The sequence below is a fragment of the Ciona intestinalis genome, unplaced genomic scaffold, assembly GCF_000224145.3.
Source record: "Ciona intestinalis unplaced genomic scaffold, KH HT000105.2, whole genome shotgun sequence".
Taxonomy (NCBI): domain Eukaryota; kingdom Metazoa; phylum Chordata; class Ascidiacea; order Phlebobranchia; family Cionidae; genus Ciona; species Ciona intestinalis.
Window position 1 is genome coordinate 124,845 of NW_004190427.2, and position 15,025 is coordinate 139,869.

Below are 15,025 nucleotides of genomic sequence, written 5' to 3' on the forward strand. Positions count from 1 at the left end.
CCTCGTTCTAGTTTTGTGGTGATTTTTTTATAATTTAAAATTCGGACAACTCATTAAGATTACGTGACCACTGGCTCGGAGCAATTGCCGATAAGTGCCTTGACCAAGGACACATACGCGGCGATACGCCCACAATAACAGCAGCGACGGCGAGCCTTGAACCCCTTACCTCTCAGGTGCGCTAACCACTTTGTCACGTACGCCAAAAAGAAAAAAATGCTATCTAAAATATTAAAATAAGTCACCATTTCACGTACCTGCACAGTTACATGGGTCCATTTTTCTTTGTTTTCTTTCGGTTTTCTTCGACTGTTTGCTTCGTAGTAGTAGTAGCAGTAATGAATGGCAAAGGGGGTGTGTTGCGCCGTTTATATAGCTGGTGATCGAAACCGTTACGTCATCTGGCGCGTGTGCATCTGAGGCACTTAATCATACTACGTTCGGGCACGTTTATCACTTTTGCTCTCTCGCTAGCGTTAAGAAGAGAGGTTGTTATCGCTCAGCCCTATACTTTACCATTGGTGGTGACTGGAAAATATGCCAAAAGAGAGACGACATAGGAAGAAAGAGGAAAATTTGGTTGTGCGGGTTGAGAAAAAGATATTTTTTCCGTGGAGTATCGTAATTTGCACACGGCACTCTCTTAAAGTGAGATTAACAATTCACGTAAAAAAACTGGTGTCTGGTAGTATAGAACTAAATCATTTGATTATATTAGTTAAATTTTATTGTTTATACCATTTAATTACACATAAGTTTGTCATGGAAAAATTATGTAAATATTTAAAAATATATTTTTGCTTTCCCTTTAAATTTTGATCACGTGACTTTGTTATTACTCGTGTGCACGTTTCTTCACACGGCACGTAGAATTTACGAAATGCCGAGTCAGCATGATGTCATAATGGCTGACTCACGATTCTGGTTCCACTGTGACGTCGGTGTAAACCTCGAATAAAGTCTAGAATTTCTCACTGTACAAATAAACAGCAGTGAACCAACCGTGAGTTTATTTGTGTAGTGTGCAAAAATATTTGGATTTCTTAGCTGTTTCAAAAGTTCAGTTTATTATACTTTTTATTTTTGGGTTATTTGTTTGTCTTACTGTGATATAAAACTTATAATAATGCATATAATAACAAAACAGCAAAATTTATAATGCAAATCAGAAATGTTTTTATAACAATTATTAAATCAGAACAATAATATAATATACTCTAAATTAATCCAATAAAACCGAAACTGTTAATCTTTAAACCAATTTTACTATGACCTTTTAGAACAGAATATCAATTGTAACATTTTGTATTAATTTTATGGCATAATTATCGACAGACTAAAGTTTTCTGGAGTAGATTATGAGCTCAAGCATATCTCTTGTACGCTGTATAAAGAATAACATCAGAAGTATGAGATTTTCAAGCTACAGAATTCAATATTTGGTCATTGCTACTGTGTTTCTAGGTAAGCAATATAACAATTATTCATGCATTGCTTGTAAATACAAGTGTGTGAATCCCATTTTAAGTATCCGAGTGTTGTGTACTCATGTATTTTTTATGGTAGGATTTTTAAAAGCAGTTACATTTTTAAAAGGAGTTACAAATTGAAATAATTGTAATTAATCGTAGTTTAAACTAGGAGTCAAAATGAAGACAATTTTTTCTCATTATTTTCATTGGAGACTGCAATTATTGCAACTTAAAATTGGCGCACATTGGTGCTAGTCCATCACTTTGTTTGAGTCATAGTGGTAATGATACAAATTACAAACTTGTCCTATCAGCTATGACATAGTAGACGTAGACATACCATGCGTTCCATATAAATTGAGATGAAGGTGCAGCCATGTAGACTTAAGGACCAAACTTTTGTAAATACAAGGCTATCATAGTTAAACCAACAAACTTGTGGGACAAATTTTACCTTATGGTTGTATTGTTTACTACTAAAATGCATGTTGGTTTGGGTTGGTTTGATTACCCTGCGTACTTGGGGTTACATGTTTGTAGCTTTTGTCAAGACCCAAGAGTGTATAAATTCAAGCACCCCTGTGTTATATTATATACTATTTTAAAGTATATATATAATATATATATTTTTAGGCACTGTTTTTGTGTTGGTATATAAAATATACAGGTTAAGTAGTAAAACATTATTTTTCAGGTTTTTATCTACTATTTTCACAAGTTATGGAGATAAAAAACCTACAGAAGAAACAACTGCGTGCGTTAGATGCAAAACAGTTCAATCTAAATCCGGTTCAATCTAATACTGCAGTGGCTTCATCTAAACCAAAATATTGGCTTGCAGCTAAGAGGTATATTACTCAATACTCATATTTCATACTTAGAATTATTATTATATTCAAAGGGATGTTTTTGTATGATATACGTTAGAGCGGCCTCATTATATATGTATTTTCGGTGGAGCATTGAGTTATAACATAACACAGATGTTTGCACTATAAGCATAGGCTTCATATATACCTCTTTCAAGCTACCAAGAATGTAACTGTGTGGGAGATTGTTTATTTTTTGGTGCTGTTAAGTGGCTAAAAAAAGTAAAAAAAAACCGCAAGCCTTATTCTTATTGCTTTCTCCATGTTAATCAATCAGGTTTCCTATGCTTGAAGACTAAACCTAAATTTGACTAATTTTAATCTATGACTTTGTTTACAATTAATAAAATTTTACACTTACGATTTAATTTATAGTCATATTATGTATATATAAATATATATATATTATGTATATACATACTTGGTTTTTGTAGCTTTAACATTTATGGCCTATAGACCTATGGTTTATTCTATATATACTTGGTTGCAATTACCAGTGCGGACACACCACACATGGAACACGTAAGAAATGTGTTTAAAGCCGCTGGGTTTGATCGTTGGGATACGAAGACAGGGACCTGGGACGTTATGTGGTCGTATGATTACCCATTCCCATCTAAAGTTAGCCCCTCAAATCTAAAGCCTAACCAACTTGTAAGTAATTTTCATGGTTATAAATTGGTGCCATTTTCGTAGCTTTAGTTAGATTTAATTATTTTTTAAACCTGGTAAAAGTTATGCGAAAAGTCCATTTTATATGAGTGAATTGAAAAAAAATACAGAATACCCACGGGCCAGCTAGGCACAGCCATAGCATGTTTCTATTTTTGTAAAGCTCTTTTAATTAAAATGCATCAAACCTCTTTTCAATGGGTATTTAAAGTTTACTGCTGCATGTTCAGCGCCACACTAAAGTGGTTAGCACACCTGCTTCTAACCAAAGGTAATGGATTTGAGACCCTGCTACCATTGTAGGCGTATTTGTCCTTGTGCAAGCCACAACAATTACTTCAGTCTAGTGATCTCCTATAGGTTACCTGTCGAAATCACTGGCTGTCTAAAAACAAATTTCAAAACTTGAATGTTACATACATGGTAAAAAGCAGTTTCTTTCTTCAATAATTGTTACCTGCCTTGACAGATAAATCATTTTCCTGGTTCTGGATATCTCACCAGCAAAGTATATCTTGCAAGTTCCAAGTCAAGGTTAGTTAATTTTATTCCACAATTTGATTTCACAGAAATATTACCAGTGTTCTGGTAATATAAAAAGTGTATGTGGTAATAGTCACCTATATATCCTATTAAAATAAAACCAAAACACTGGTTATGCCGTGCAAGGATTTTAAAGGTAGGTAACAAGGGCTCCAATGGTAATGGATGGGAGACCATGTATATGTATTTAAAATAGGAAAAAAACTTATATTTCTTCCAGGTATATACCAACAGCATTCCAACTGCCCAAAGACAAAGAGGATTTTAAAAAGCACGTTCAGAATAACCCAGATAAACTATGGGTGCAGAAAAATAACCAACACCGGGGAATTACCATTAAAGCAATGAAAGGTTAGTACAGGTGTATTTAGGAGTGTACTCTTTAAAGCCGACACCCCCTATTGTAGGGGCTGTGTCTTTACCCACATTTTCTTCTAATTGCTTAGTACCTTATTTTGATTAAATTTTAGTCTGTGTAAGTTCGCCATATGTTTGGTGCAACAGCCATGCTTTTTTTAACTGACATCTTTTTTACCCCTTTTATCCATAGCGTGTTTTATCAACTGTTGTTTTCCTGTTGATTTCCTTCTTTACGCTCTTTAAATAAAATGAACTTCGCTATTGTATTGTTTTCAAAAAGATTAATAAGAAGTTGAATATTATGTTATCTCCTGTTATCTTAACAAATTATAACAATACATTTACAGCTTTTTTATGTGTTTTTAAAAGCTGTTTCATTTTTTGAAACTTTAGTGGTACCTTTAGATCATATTTGGGAATATCTAAAAGTTTAGATTTAACTTTGGTATGTCCCTTGAAAACCACAGATTGACAATACCATATACAAAATTATTTTTAATTTATGACAAGAAATTCCCTCGCACAGAGTTAAACTTGGACGCCTCGAATAGTTTTGTGCAAGAGTTTGTAAAAGATCCTCTCTTAGTCGATGGAAAGAAGTTTGACATTGGTATATATACTGTTATCACATCTGTCGACCCTCTAAGAGTGTATGTTTACAAAGGAGAATGGCTGATAAGGTAAATGAATGTATTTTATTTATCCGCATGTGATCAGGCAATGACAGTCGTTATAGCACAGGTGTTCTGTTTTATACACCTATATTTGCAGTAAACTGCAGATGATTAACTAATTTAGAATATTTTATGTAAGGCCATGGCGAACCTTTAAACACGACATAATGGACCGCTGGGTTGCAGCAGTTGAATTGCCGTGTATCATGCAAGAACACATACATGCAGATGCAGCGACAGTCGTTACAACACAGGCCGCCTGTGTTGTAACCCTGTCGGACAGGCGCTATGTTTCACACACCTTATGCCCGCTTTTTTTGGTGTATTTTTTATGTACGGTAGGAAATTCCTTCAACTCATACCTTAAATCCATCCGCTTCACTTAGTGGCCAAGCCAGAAAATTATAAAAGAAGGGTTTTTAGTCTAAAAAAAAGGAAAAATAAGAGGCGGGGTGGGCTTTTCTAAAGAAAAAATTAAAGAAGCTACAACCCCCTAATCCCGCTTACTGCTTTATTGGCCATTTGGTTTTATTACTGAGATACTTAGTTTTGTATTCACAGCAATTATTTTTCAGATATTGTCCAGAGCCGTACTTACCACTTGATGTTAACAATCCAAACAAATATGTTGTTGCAGATGATTATACACCTACGTGGGAGGTATATTTAAACTGTTTATTTATTCAAGACAGTAGAACCAATAGGCTGGTATTGTTTATTGTGTTGTGATGTAATTGCTTAACCATTGAGACTGAGCCATGGGACCAGACCATGTTTGGCCAACGCTCATATGATATATATGTTCATCTGAATGTACCTTACTTTATCTTTGCGTTGCCAGAAAGCAACATTTGTTATAATACGGGTGTTAATACACCTCGTGCAAACGAGTTACCATGTATGTTACTTTGTGGGTGATTATTTTTGGGAGATTTTTTTCATTTTTTTATGTGTGGGCGATAATTTGGACAACCCATTAGTGACCACTGGGTTAAAAATAAACGCTACAGCATCATTAAAAAAATATTGCCTATAAAATACTCATTAAGAGATATTATTGTTATGTTCCCCTAAACTGGAATCATCATTCTGGTAGTTGCTATACACAAAACCTAGAAAAAAAACTTTGTTGTATGAATTTTTCCAATGCTTGTAAAATAAAGCAGACTTTAACTTTCAGATGCCTTCGTTACGATACATGTACAACAAGCTCCACATGTCGCATAAAAACTCCTTGCTTGAGTTTATTCGTTCATTAGAAAAAAATCCTGAGAAACTAGAAGCTGACATTTACTCTGCTGTTGCTGAAATTATTCGTGAAAAACAAAACGACATCAAATCTGCTGGGGCCAGTTATCCATATGGGTCTGATTCGTTTTTCGAACTTGTACGGTTTGATTTTGTGCTTGGAGCTGACTTGAAGGTATGTTGTTTGAGTTATTGCATTCATAACTTCTTTTTTTTTAAATTGGGGTGACAGTGTTAAAATACAGTTACACCCATAGTTGTCAAACATAGGGAACCTCGTTGAATATTTGTCAAACGCAATGTTTTTTGATTTATATTATCACATAGACACCTAACAGTTGAAAAAAAAAGTTAAGGCTTTACTAAAGTTAAAACACATGATGTAACCCCTGTTTCAAACTTTAGGTTGATATTTTATACCAGGCAACATTATGCCATAGGCACCAAACCTAGGGTGGCAGGGTGGGTAGGTCTACCCCGAAATTTTATGTACTGCAGTAATCAGTAAACCGTAGAACCAAATTTGTGTCATAGTAATGCATGTATAACTATCCCTTCCTCCCCTACATTTTAAAATGTTTGGTGCCTATGTTTTTATTTTTATCTGTTACCTACATGTATTTAAATGTCTGGTGCCGTCACTGCCGTGGCAAAGTGGTTAGCACCCCTGCCTCTAACCCAGAGGGAATGGGTTTAAAGCTCTTTGCTGTACCATTCTGGGCGTAGGTGTCCTTGAGTAAGATATTAAAAGGCAATTGCTCCAACCCAGTGGTCATTAATCAGCCACACATAAAAAAATGCCCCCCAAAAAATAATCGCCCACGAAGTAACATACTTGGTAACTTGTAAGGTGGCACAGGGTGTATAAAACAGGACACCGGTGTGGCAGTGTTTAACGACTGCAATTAACCGGCCACCAAGCATAAAGTTAGTTACACTGGTTCATTCATTCATTCAATACATTTACAGTACTGTGGGGAAGATAGAACACCTTTAGCACATAATATTTTAAAATACTGATCGTTTTTGAAATAAAAAGTTGTCCCATCTTCCCCCACCCTACTATATATTATATATATATACATATATATCTACATATGTTTATATATATCCTATTCACCAGGTTTATTTGATGGAGGTAAACATGTCTCCCAACCTGTCAAGTGCTCATTTTGAGGTAAATGCCTTGATGTACGAACAAGTTGTGTTTAATACATTAACATTAGCTGGTGTTGCAACTAGAACTTCAAGAATTGGTTTGAAAAGGTAAATCACAATTTTATGTAGTGACAACCCACCTAAGGGCAAGTAAACGACATATGATGTGAACAATTTGTATCGAAATTGTTTATGTTCAATATAAGGGCATGCTTTAGGTGCCACGGCATGGTTTATGTGCCATGGCGCTTTTTTAGTGCCATGACACCTAGTATATACAAATACTTCAACAATACAATAAAAAGCGATTGGCAATATTTCATACAAAATAACATTTTATAAAAACAGTTGTCCATGAATATTTAATAAAAAAAACTATTTACATTAGCCACATAAGGTTCTAACTTTCGTAAATATTTCATCATAATAACAGTTAAGTTAGGATAATTATACCAGTGCTCTTCAACCTTTTTTGGGTTGGTAAACCCCTAAAGTTGTTGCGACAAACTCATGTACCCCTGATTGCTTTAACGTAAAACTAATGAAGTTTCGCAATTCCCAGTGATGCAAGATATAGAATTCATATAAAAAACTGTAGAAAAATGGCTAAATTTGTTAAAAATGTTCAAAACTGAGTATTATTGCTGAAAATTGTTGAAGTTTGTGATGCACCCTTGTATACCCTTTTGTACTGGTGCACCCCTGGCATATTTTGATGCACCCTAGGGTGCACCGTGCACACCGGTTGAAGAGCACTGAATTATACAGTCCAAAATTTTGGCAGATTTTTGGTAAATCCCACATTATACACATTAACCACAAATAGTTCATTTTTGAATAATTCAACTTATTTAACATGTTTTGCAGTCCAGGATCAGAGGAGAACATTGATGTTCAACAGCGCGACATCTCTGTATACGACACACAGTGTATTAAATGTGAAAACTGTGACACGGATGTAAGTTTTATAGCTCCATACCTATACCTTGACAATATAGCCTAAATGAATGTAACTTGCTTTATCTACACGTAGTCAGAAAATGACAGTTGTTATAACAAAGGTGTTCTGTTTTATACACCCTGTGCCAGCTTATAAGTTACCATGTGTGTTTTATTTCGAGAAAATCTTTTTTTTATGTATGGCTGATAATTTGGACAACCTATTAGTGACCACTGGGTTGGAGCAATTGCTGTTAGGTGTCTTACCCAAGGACACATATACCCCACCCCATTTAGCATACAAGTTTTAGGCATAAAACGGCTTTATCTCTGCTTCTAGGTATCTACACAACTAAGCAGAGCAAAAGTATTTACTGTTCTACAAACCCAATCAATTAAATCCATAATGTTACCCCTATTTTTCAACTTGTACCTGCATGTAAGCAATGTCACCACAAATTGTGTGAAAAATTAGAAAAAAATGCTTAGAACTACTTGAGTTTACAAACTCAATGGTGTTTGGGTAATCTAACAACCTAGCTGCCTATCCCATTATTAATTTCTGTATTTTCAAGCCCCATTTACTTTATTTAGCATCCATTTTATGGTTTGAAAAACACTTGTTAATTTATAACAAAATCCATGTATTTCTAATTTATAATCATAGGCACTAGACTTAGGGTGACAGTGTCGGCAGGTCTACCCAGCCATTATTTACCCCAAATTGCCTTGTTCCACCATATTTAACAATACCATCAACCAGATTTGTAAACTGTGCGCAACCTGCTTGTCACATCAGCTTCAGAATGATTTAACCACAGCATACCTTGAACACACCAACAAAGTTCGATCGCAAAGAGTAATCCCTCCACCCATGGTAAGTCTTATAATGTTTAATGAATTTACTTAAATAATCTTTTAATGGCTTATCCGGTATGAAAATCGTTTTTTCGACGTTTTATTATTTTTTAATGACTCTGGTTTACAAAAAATGTTGTCTATTTCTGCCATTTGGCAAGACTTCATCAGGGAATGTTTTTCTTTTATTCAAAATCGGTGTATGCACATGAAATCAGTTTCTTAAGTAAAACTGAATGTCACCTAAAAAAACATGCCAATATATCTCAAAAGCATAAAGGTTCAAAACATCATTACATCCCCTTATTACATCATTATGTTATCTTTGTTTTCCTAATTGTCCCCGAGTTTATGTTTTTTTGCTTGCTTTTTCTAATGGAAATATACCTAAATTCTGTAAGTCATGCAGTTGTAAGTAAGGTTTTTATTATGGACTAAAAAGTTTATGAAATACTTTTAAATAAAAAATTGGTTGAGGGGTTGTTAGGAATGCACAGCAAGCCTTGAGGTTTAGTTACAAGCAGGGCCCCTAACTATTGCTCCGCCGCCCAACTTTAAATTAATATCTTTAAGACCCCTGAGCATAAAGAAGACTTCACTGATTTGCCGGAGCGAGACAGGCTGACAGCTCTATGGTTTAAAGGGATGTGTTTAAAGGACACTGCTTGGTGCAATTGATATGGGGGCTCTATACTGAAACGAGATTTTTTTCTGCGCATGTGAGGGTATGTACCACGCAAGGCATACTAATAAGGGTCTGGTGCTATGGAATACTTACCAGACAAAAATTAACTCCAACAAATTGTTTAATATATGAGAAATAACAGAAGATGGTATTTAAATAAGAGACTGACGATGCCATTTACGCGAAATATGTATCTCTTGTACTTAATTTTGTCCGTTATGTATTTTGTAACACCAGATCCTGACTGTGATTCTTTATGGAAGAATTGTTCTGCCTTATAAGCACCAAATCAGGGTAGATTCAAGGCATTTATTACAATGCTAACTAATTAAATCCTGTTATATTTTTCTAATTTGCAGTCATGGACAAGTAAATCATTGCAGTGGATAAACGAAATATAGTATGGTGGGGGAAGATGGGACACCTTTAGCACATAAAATATTTTAATATCCTGATCGTGTTTTAAAAAATTAACAACAGTCTATGGTGATTAAGAGGATATGATTTTATAATTTTTTTAATGTTTTTTGTTTACTCCTAATTTGGAGAAAACAGAATGAACAGGTGTCCCATCTTCCTTCCACCCTACTATATATTAGAAGTTAAGAAATTATTGAATATTTATAGTTGCCACGTACACACCTAATGTATACTATTTACTATTATTGGTCAGAAAATGCAGTATGACTGTCGATTTTTAACTTTATTTTGATAAATGGTTTTAAAACTATTTCTTTCTTCTTTTCTTTTTTTTTATTTTATATTATGAAAAAACTGTTATGTTTTTTTTTTACATATCGTTTACTGTATAGACTATGGAATATATTTGATTTTTTTGTTGTATGAACTAGTCCGGGACTAGTTCATAGTAGTCCCATATGTATAGTAGCATTGTAAGCGAATGTTTTCATAGACAAACAACCGCAATTGCTTTGAGTTACTTTATCAGTTGTTGTTCAAGTTATCAGCAATATATTACAAAAATAATCACCCACAAATCCACATATGTGGTAACTCGTAAGCTGGCTCGAGGTGTATGAAACGGAACACCCATGTTAATGTTAACGACTGCCGTTGCCTTTTACATTTTATATTCAGTTATTCTTAAAATTTGAAAGTTTTTTTTCTAAATTATTGTCCTATTTTTCATCAACTTCAATTGATTTAATGTCTACTACCTCATTATATATATACACAACTGAGTTTTTGCAGTAAATCAACCATTTTTACTGTTTTCAAGTTAAATAAAAGAATATAATAGTGTCCGTTACAAAATGTCTTTTAGAAAAGGGAAAAAAAAGTACAGACCAGAAATAAATAATGTATACCAAAAAATGCAAAAATCATCTGAAAGTATTTTTTTTAATGGGACTTTGTAGCAGCAAATTTCTCTGAAAAATCGCGGGAATTTCCACACATTATCCGCTGTGCCAGTATTTCACACAAAACACCGTTTATTTTTTTTCATTTTTAGGTCAATTTTTTAAAAGTTTAAGACTAAATGCACGCTACGAAATGACCATGGCAATAAAAAAACATCGGTTTATCGAAAGAAATCTATATGACTACAATCGTACACAAATTGATTTAGTACTCTAGGCTCCAACATGGAGCATCTTTTTCACAAACAGTTCAAATAACTCGATTGTATTTTAAACAGTTAAGAACTTAATTTCGGAGGCGTGATAATATGGTGATATATTTATTAAGTTTCTAATTACTACACCACGCTTGAGAGGTCACCTTAACGAATTGGGAAATTTTGAGACAATTATATATGTTTTAAGAAAAAAATAACGAGGGACAAATATATCTCTGTAAAATGCGACTAAAACAAAAACAAGTTTTCCAATTTATTATTAGTAGTTGTTGTTCTTTTTGTTCCATAGTAGTACAGCCGCAGCACGAGCATGAAACACGTATTTGTTATTAATAAAAACGTATTTGTTATTTATAGCAACGCTGAGCGGCTGCCCAATGAGACATGGGTAGCCTGTCTGTGGCGTATATTTGGGTAAGGTCAAACCAAATTCCACGACCAGAAAATGCAGTCAATTTCCCCTTTTAAATGTAATGTTCGAGGACATATCCTTAGTTTAACCAGTCAATTGGGTTTAGGTGTCTGTTTAAGCAACCTGTCTGTTTACCTGTCTGTGGCAATTGTACTCCATGAGCCAATACACGGCCCGAATCGCACTATGCCAAACTTTTATAAAAAACGGAAACACACTCACGACATGCCCCTAATTGCAGTTTGTTGCACCCAGATAATTTTACCGCTCGAGTTGTAAATAATCTGTAAAACAAAACTCAGAACACGTGCGGTTTGTTTATCCCGTAAAGTGAACCTTGTATAACTCGCTGCGTGGATTGAAACGTAAGAACGTATATTCCAATGACTCAAATATAGAGTTATATAAGTAGCACACCAGCTTCAAAATTCAACCAAAATTGGAACCAACAACCAAAGACGACTTTCACTATGAAGACCATGGGACCAGCAATCGGATTTGTTTTGACCGTCTTCTTCTTTCGAGCAGGAGTTGGCATTAACACAAATCTTCTACGAAGTATTCTGGTGAACCAAGTTTCTGTTGGTTGCTGTAAGTATACGGTGTAAATTGGCTCACATAAATAAAACCGTTATAATTTTGGGTTCAACAGATACGTCTTTTAACTGATACCCTTTCCGAAACGCTTTATCCGTAAAGGTGTTTTAACGAATGTCGTTTTGCTGTCGGTACCATTTTTTTTGCTGTCGGTACCAAGTAATATATGATATTCGCTATCTTTTTAAAAAGATAAATAAAATATATTATGTCATGATAACCAATGTTTTTCCCCCAGCTGCCGTCTGTTCTGACAGCAATTCAGCTTGCGCTACATGGAAGTTGTACACACCAACGATGTGTTCTGGTGCCTTGAGATTGATGTGTCAACGGACTTGTGCAGTTTGTACACCATGTGGCGAAACGTCCGCTGAAGCAAGAGCAAGCATGGGCATCACAAGTGCTACAACATGCGACAGTGAGTGGCGCTAACTAAATATATAGTACCTTGTGTAAGTTGGGACACCTTTAGCACACAATCTCCAAATACCCTCATCGCGTTTTAAACAATTAACAACGGTGTATGGGATTCGTGAGGTTACTGTTTTATAACTTTTTGAATGTTCTTCGTCTACTACTAAGTGGAACGAGAATATAGAATGAAAAAGTGTCCTATCTTCCCCACCCTACTATATAGTACTTTTGGTAAGTTTTGACTCCTTTACCACGTTTAACAAAACAATTAACGGCGTCTAACGGTTTTATAATTTTTCAAATGTTTTTTGTTTACTACCAAATGACACGATAAAATAGAATAAAAAGATATCCTACTTCAACCTACTATATTACTAACCTTTTAATCTGGAGTTCCTAACTTTTTCGAGACGAAGAATAAATTTCTGCTAAAAATAAGTTAAGAAACTTGTTCATTGTTCGTATACAATATATGCAACAAAACTGGTGTAATATGCGACATTAAGTATAGTAGGGTGGGGAAAGATGGGACACCTTTTCTTTCAATTTTCTCGTCCCCTTTGGTAGTAAACAAAGAACATTTAAAGAATTATAAAACCGTATCCTCACGACTTCCATAGACCGTTGCTAATTGTTTAAAACACAATCAGAGCATTTAGATATTATGTACTAAAGGTGTCCCGTCTTCCCCCACCCTACTATATACTAGATCTAAATTGTTCTATTCAGGTATAGCTTTTATTAGTATAAAAAAACACTGCTTTTACCTTACGGTAAATAAAGGTATAATTGCCAAAAAAGCATTTTTTATTTATAACGATACAGATAAATTAATTAATTAAACATGTTCAACCATTTTTTCAGTTAACTGTAGAAATCAACTCGGTGAGACGTACTGTGATGCAATATACGCAAGGAATATGTGCACTGGCGCAAACCGAGCTGGTTGCATGAAGTCGTGCAAAGTGTGTGCGGGGTGCAATCTTCCACCTGCAAAACCACCATGCCGAAACGGTAAGCTGCTACCATTGTGGGCTTATGAGAAAGACACTCAACGGCAATTGCTCCAACCCAGTGGTCATTAATGGGCTGTCCAAATTATCAACCACACATAAAAAATGAAAAAAATCCTCCCCCCTCATTTTCAAAAATATTCACCTACAATGTAACATACTTGGCAACTCGTCAACTGGTACAAGGTGTATTCATTCAAGCAGTTATGGTATCCATAGACGTTAAAAATCAAAAAAATAATCACCTATGAAGTTACACATGTGGTAAAAAAGTTTGAAGTGTATGAAAAATAACACTCGAGTTATATAACGACTGTCGCTACCCCTCCACGCGAGGTTACAAAATCTGATATTAATTCATTCATGTATTTAAGTTATATTATAAGTTTTGAATCAATTCAGCAAAGATGAATTAAATTATTATCCATTTGGTTTGTTTCAGATTGTGCTGATTATAATAAAGATTGTGATTACTGGAACCAGATGGGTTACTGTATGGGAGAAGGGCAGTATCCCCATACAAGAATCGCTTGTCCACTGAGCTGTATGGTGTGTCAGAAATGCGGAGGCGGCCAAGACGGCGCTCGGGGAAATAGCACAGCCGCCGGTGGGCAGCAGGGAGCAAGTGGCAGCACAAATCAAGGGCAACCTGGTGGAAATACTGTGCAAGCACAACTGACCGAGCAGAGAAGCGCCGCACGTTCTGGGTTGGGAGAATATACATCGTTTTCACAAGGATAGATGGTATAACACTGGACTAGTGTTGTTTTACAAAAATTGTACTAAAATTGTAGCCTATGTATAATAATATTGTAGCCTATACCGATACGTTGAGAGCAATCTGTTTAATTAAACATGAAACAGGCAGTAAATGCAACTTGCATATGCTACATATTTTTCGAAAATAATATCTAAAATTTAAAAGTTAATAATTGTGTTTTTATGTGTAAGATTTATTACAAACCGCCGACATATCGATTATACCAATTCCGCGATTTTAGACTAATGTAATAATGAGTTGTAATAAAGAGTTCCTGATGTACTTTGCTATTTTATATTTCATGATGTTGTGTTTTACTTGAACCATTGCCTGAGAGACGATCCATGGTTTTTCAGTGACATCGGTTATTTCCCTTAGGTCTTGTACTGATATGTATTAAAATAGATTGAACGTTACAATAAATACGCCAATTTAGACTAAATGCGCGATTCTGGAATATATGAGCAATTCTTTAGGTTCTTTTTTAAAACGCGAGTATAGACTAAATACGAGACTTTGTACTAAAAACGAGTTTTCAGAGCTTCTGCGTCAGATATACGAGCAGGCAAAGTTGTTCCTTTGGTTTCAGGCAGTTTAAGAATGGACATTAGAGATGATATCAACGCCAACGATCCCATTACTATGAAGGGGACGAATTCACTCGTAGTTTCACCTGAAAAATATCGTAATTTCGCCTAATTTATTCAGAATAATTGTCCTTGCAAAATCTACAAAAAGTCTTTACATAACA

General features: G+C 34.9%; 2 protein-coding genes across 2 annotated transcripts in view; one reads left to right on the forward strand and one right to left on the reverse strand.

Annotated features, from left to right (window-relative positions):
- Positions 1 to 856: 856 nt before the first annotated feature.
- On the forward strand, positions 857 to 14,948 carry LOC100177568 (probable beta-tubulin polyglutamylase). Its single transcript, XM_018815847.2, has 17 exons — positions 857 to 1,003; positions 1,336 to 1,464; positions 2,167 to 2,320; positions 2,839 to 2,995; positions 3,483 to 3,547; positions 3,777 to 3,907; positions 4,443 to 4,596; positions 5,166 to 5,250; positions 5,771 to 6,013; positions 6,962 to 7,104; positions 7,864 to 7,954; positions 8,699 to 8,812; positions 9,367 to 9,518; positions 11,903 to 12,081; positions 12,326 to 12,505; positions 13,366 to 13,515; positions 13,957 to 14,948. Exons 2-13 carry the CDS (start codon positions 1,359 to 1,361, stop codon positions 9,469 to 9,471), a joined length of 1,548 nt encoding a protein of 515 aa, XP_018671392.1. The 5' UTR covers positions 857 to 1,003; positions 1,336 to 1,358; the 3' UTR covers positions 9,472 to 9,518; positions 11,903 to 12,081; positions 12,326 to 12,505; positions 13,366 to 13,515; positions 13,957 to 14,948.
- The window catches only part of LOC100179923 (solute carrier family 22 member 5-like), a 7,552-nt gene continuing 7,180 nt past the window's right edge, over positions 14,654 to 15,025 (reverse strand). Inside the window, exon 10 of the mRNA XM_009863237.3 lies at positions 14,654 to 14,947. Within this exon, the coding sequence (XP_009861539.3) occupies positions 14,796 to 14,947 (152 nt within the window). The 3' untranslated portion in view covers positions 14,654 to 14,795. The remainder of the gene's footprint in view (positions 14,948 to 15,025) is intronic.

Excerpts from the sequence above, each read along its gene's own strand:
- LOC100177568 (XM_018815847.2), top strand. The coding sequence starts at position 1,359 with ATGAGCTCAAGCATATCTCTTGTACGCTGTATAAAGAATAACATCAGA. Across the intron at positions 6,014-6,961 it reads TGCTTGGAGCTGACTTGAAG|GTTTATTTGATGGAGGTAAA; the intron begins GTATGTTGTTTG and ends CCTATTCACCAG. Across the intron at positions 7,955-8,698 it reads GTGAAAACTGTGACACGGAT|ATTTGTAAACTGTGCGCAAC; the intron begins GTAAGTTTTATA and ends ACCATCAACCAG.